Below are 2,563 nucleotides of genomic sequence, written 5' to 3'. Positions count from 1 at the left end.
GACAACTGATAATTGTTTTTCAGTTTGGAATTGGTAGGTATGATATTTAATTTCAGATTCGTTGAAACTTTTTGTAATCGATCTGTAATCTTCGATTGAGCTTAGGTTTAATTTTAATGAATTTTTTGTATGTGTGACTGAGAATTCGTCAAAAGTTTGATTAGATAAAGAAGTATGAAATGTTTCGAAATTTGAAATATCGTAGACGTAAATTGGCGGTATTTTGGGATTAACCTGTGCGTCCTGTGCGTTGTCGTTTGTGGAAACGCCGTCTTGGTCAAGTTCGTCGTCGATGTTTTGAAGCGGAGTAAATTTGTTTTTGCTTTGAAAGGGTGGAGTAAGTGGAGCTGCGTTTGTTCTCTTTCTTGGGGCGTGTTGTAGAATGCGGGTTTGGGGAGACCCGCGACCCCTATTTGAAGGCATGTTAAAACGGTTACGAAGTATATATGTTACGGTAAACAGAGCACGGAGGACAACCTGCTACGACGGCTACTGATAACCAACTGATAAATTATTAAAATTAATGAAATGTTAAGAACTAATAAAAACAGAAAAATGTTTTAATGTTTTAATTTAATGTTTAATTTTTAATGTTTTAATTCATAATTTTAATAATGACGAAATATAATAATTTACTATAAATAAAATGTATAAAAAAAAATTTCATTTATTTTTTAAATTAATTTTGCCCCCCCCCCTCCTTAGAAAAATGTTTGGGGACACTCATGATTTCAAGAAAATATAATATCAAAAAAAAAAAAATATATATATATATATATATATATATAGTTTTACAAAAAAAAAAATAAGCTCCTTAAATAATTTTAAAATTAAAGAAAAGTTATTATTTAATAAATAATACAGTACAAATAATCAGTAGTTAATTTGTTATTATTTATATTTTATATTAATTTATACCTACATATTATATCTTTTATTATTTTGTTAAAAGTGTCTACCTACTATTTTTAATACATTGAACTGTAATCTTATAGTTAATATAAAACGATTAATATTATATATTTAAAATATTAATAGAAAAAAGAAAAATGATTAATTATGAACTTAGTGAAGAAGATGAAGATAATATAGATGATATGTATGATTCTAATAAAGACAACGAATACCATTTACCTGGGATTTCAAATGGTAAAATAGATTAAATTATATATATACATATAGTTATAATACAGTATAGTTAGTTATGTATAGTTATAATTAAATAAATATATAAATAAATAAAATATATATATATATATACTTATACAGTAACTGTTCATATTATTATTGATATAATCTAGCTTTTTAGTTTAATATTAATATGCTACGTAATTTGCTATTATTAATTATTTTCATTACTCAATTTAGATTATTCAAGTCCAAAGAGGAGTTCAATAACTATTAAAAATAATAACTCAAGCCCAAATATTTTTAACTTCCCTATTGGGAAATTTTTGATTGAGGATAACCTTGATTCTCCCATAAATGTTATTGGTCATTCGATGATTAATTCATCTCCAACGATAATTATGTCACAGCCAAGCCATCATACCTCAGTGTCAACATCAAAAACTAAAAGTGTGAAAAAAAAAATTATTTTTTCACAGCCATCAAATTTAACAGGATGGTATATAATGTAATACATATATTTAATATCATATATATATATATATATATATATAATATATTTCTTGCTATTTTCATGTGATAATTAGGTTTAAGTAACTATTTATTTCAAAACTATTTTGTTGATAATTTAAATTTTATCTATATACACATCTTATTAACAATGCATATTGAACTTTAAATTTATTTTCAGGTACACATGCTCAAACTGAAAAAAAATAATAATAATTCTACAAAAACTAATGAAATTAAAAATGGTGGTAGGTATGTTACTGTTAGATAAATATTTATTACACTTGTAGGTGATTTATTTTAGAAGTATTATGTAATAAATTAGTACAAGAATAATCATACATTAAACATCTATTAAATTACAAAAAAATACAGACTGGAAAAAATATTCTTAAATATATATATATATATATATATAGTGCTTATTATAATTTAATGTATTTAACTGTTAAAATGAATTTTAACAATATCTATGTTAAATTGCTATTATTTAAAAAGCACAATTTATCATGATTATTTGTTTAAACCTAAATACTCTGAAATGGATTTTTTTTTATATTGTTTAAATTTTAATTTATTTATGATGATATATATCATGTTTTATTTTAGATTTTCAAAATCTTGTCCTGACCGCTTTAAATAAAATTAAGTATGAGATATCTAATTTGAGCTCAACTTATTGTTGATTTATTACATCCAACAAAGTACCATCAACTCATTCGATACATTTTTAAAAAATACTGGCCAAACAATTGCTTCCCAAATTTCAAACCAAAATACTTCAGTTACACTAGATGACATGTTTCCAATAAGAACTGAAGAATAATTGAAAATATTCGAAGAAAAAATTAAGGGCGATAAAATATTTCAAAATACTGCAGTAATTTTACCTATATTTTTAATACTTAATTACTATTTAATGAAA

The 2,563-nt window shown here is 23.5% G+C and overlaps 1 protein-coding gene across 1 annotated transcript in view; it reads left to right on the top strand.

The window, feature by feature from the left end:
• Positions 1-1,858, top strand: part of LOC112685561 — an 8,969-nt gene extending 7,111 nt beyond the window's left edge. The window contains exons 2-4 of the mRNA XM_025557495.1: positions 1,039-1,149; positions 1,369-1,627; positions 1,820-1,858. Coding sequence (XP_025413280.1) covers positions 1,050-1,149; positions 1,369-1,627; positions 1,820-1,838 — 378 coding nt within the window. The 5' untranslated portion in view covers positions 1,039-1,049 and the 3' untranslated portion in view covers positions 1,839-1,858. The remainder of the gene's footprint in view (positions 1-1,038; positions 1,150-1,368; positions 1,628-1,819) is intronic.
• Positions 1,859-2,563: the final 705 nt, after the last annotated feature.

Source organism: Sipha flava, unplaced genomic scaffold (genome assembly GCF_003268045.1).
Source record: "Sipha flava isolate LNK unplaced genomic scaffold, YSA_version1 282_pilon_pilon, whole genome shotgun sequence".
NCBI lineage: Eukaryota > Metazoa > Arthropoda > Insecta > Hemiptera > Aphididae > Sipha > Sipha flava.
The sequence above is the reverse complement of the archived record's forward strand: the minus strand, read 5'-3'. Positions and strand labels throughout refer to the sequence as shown.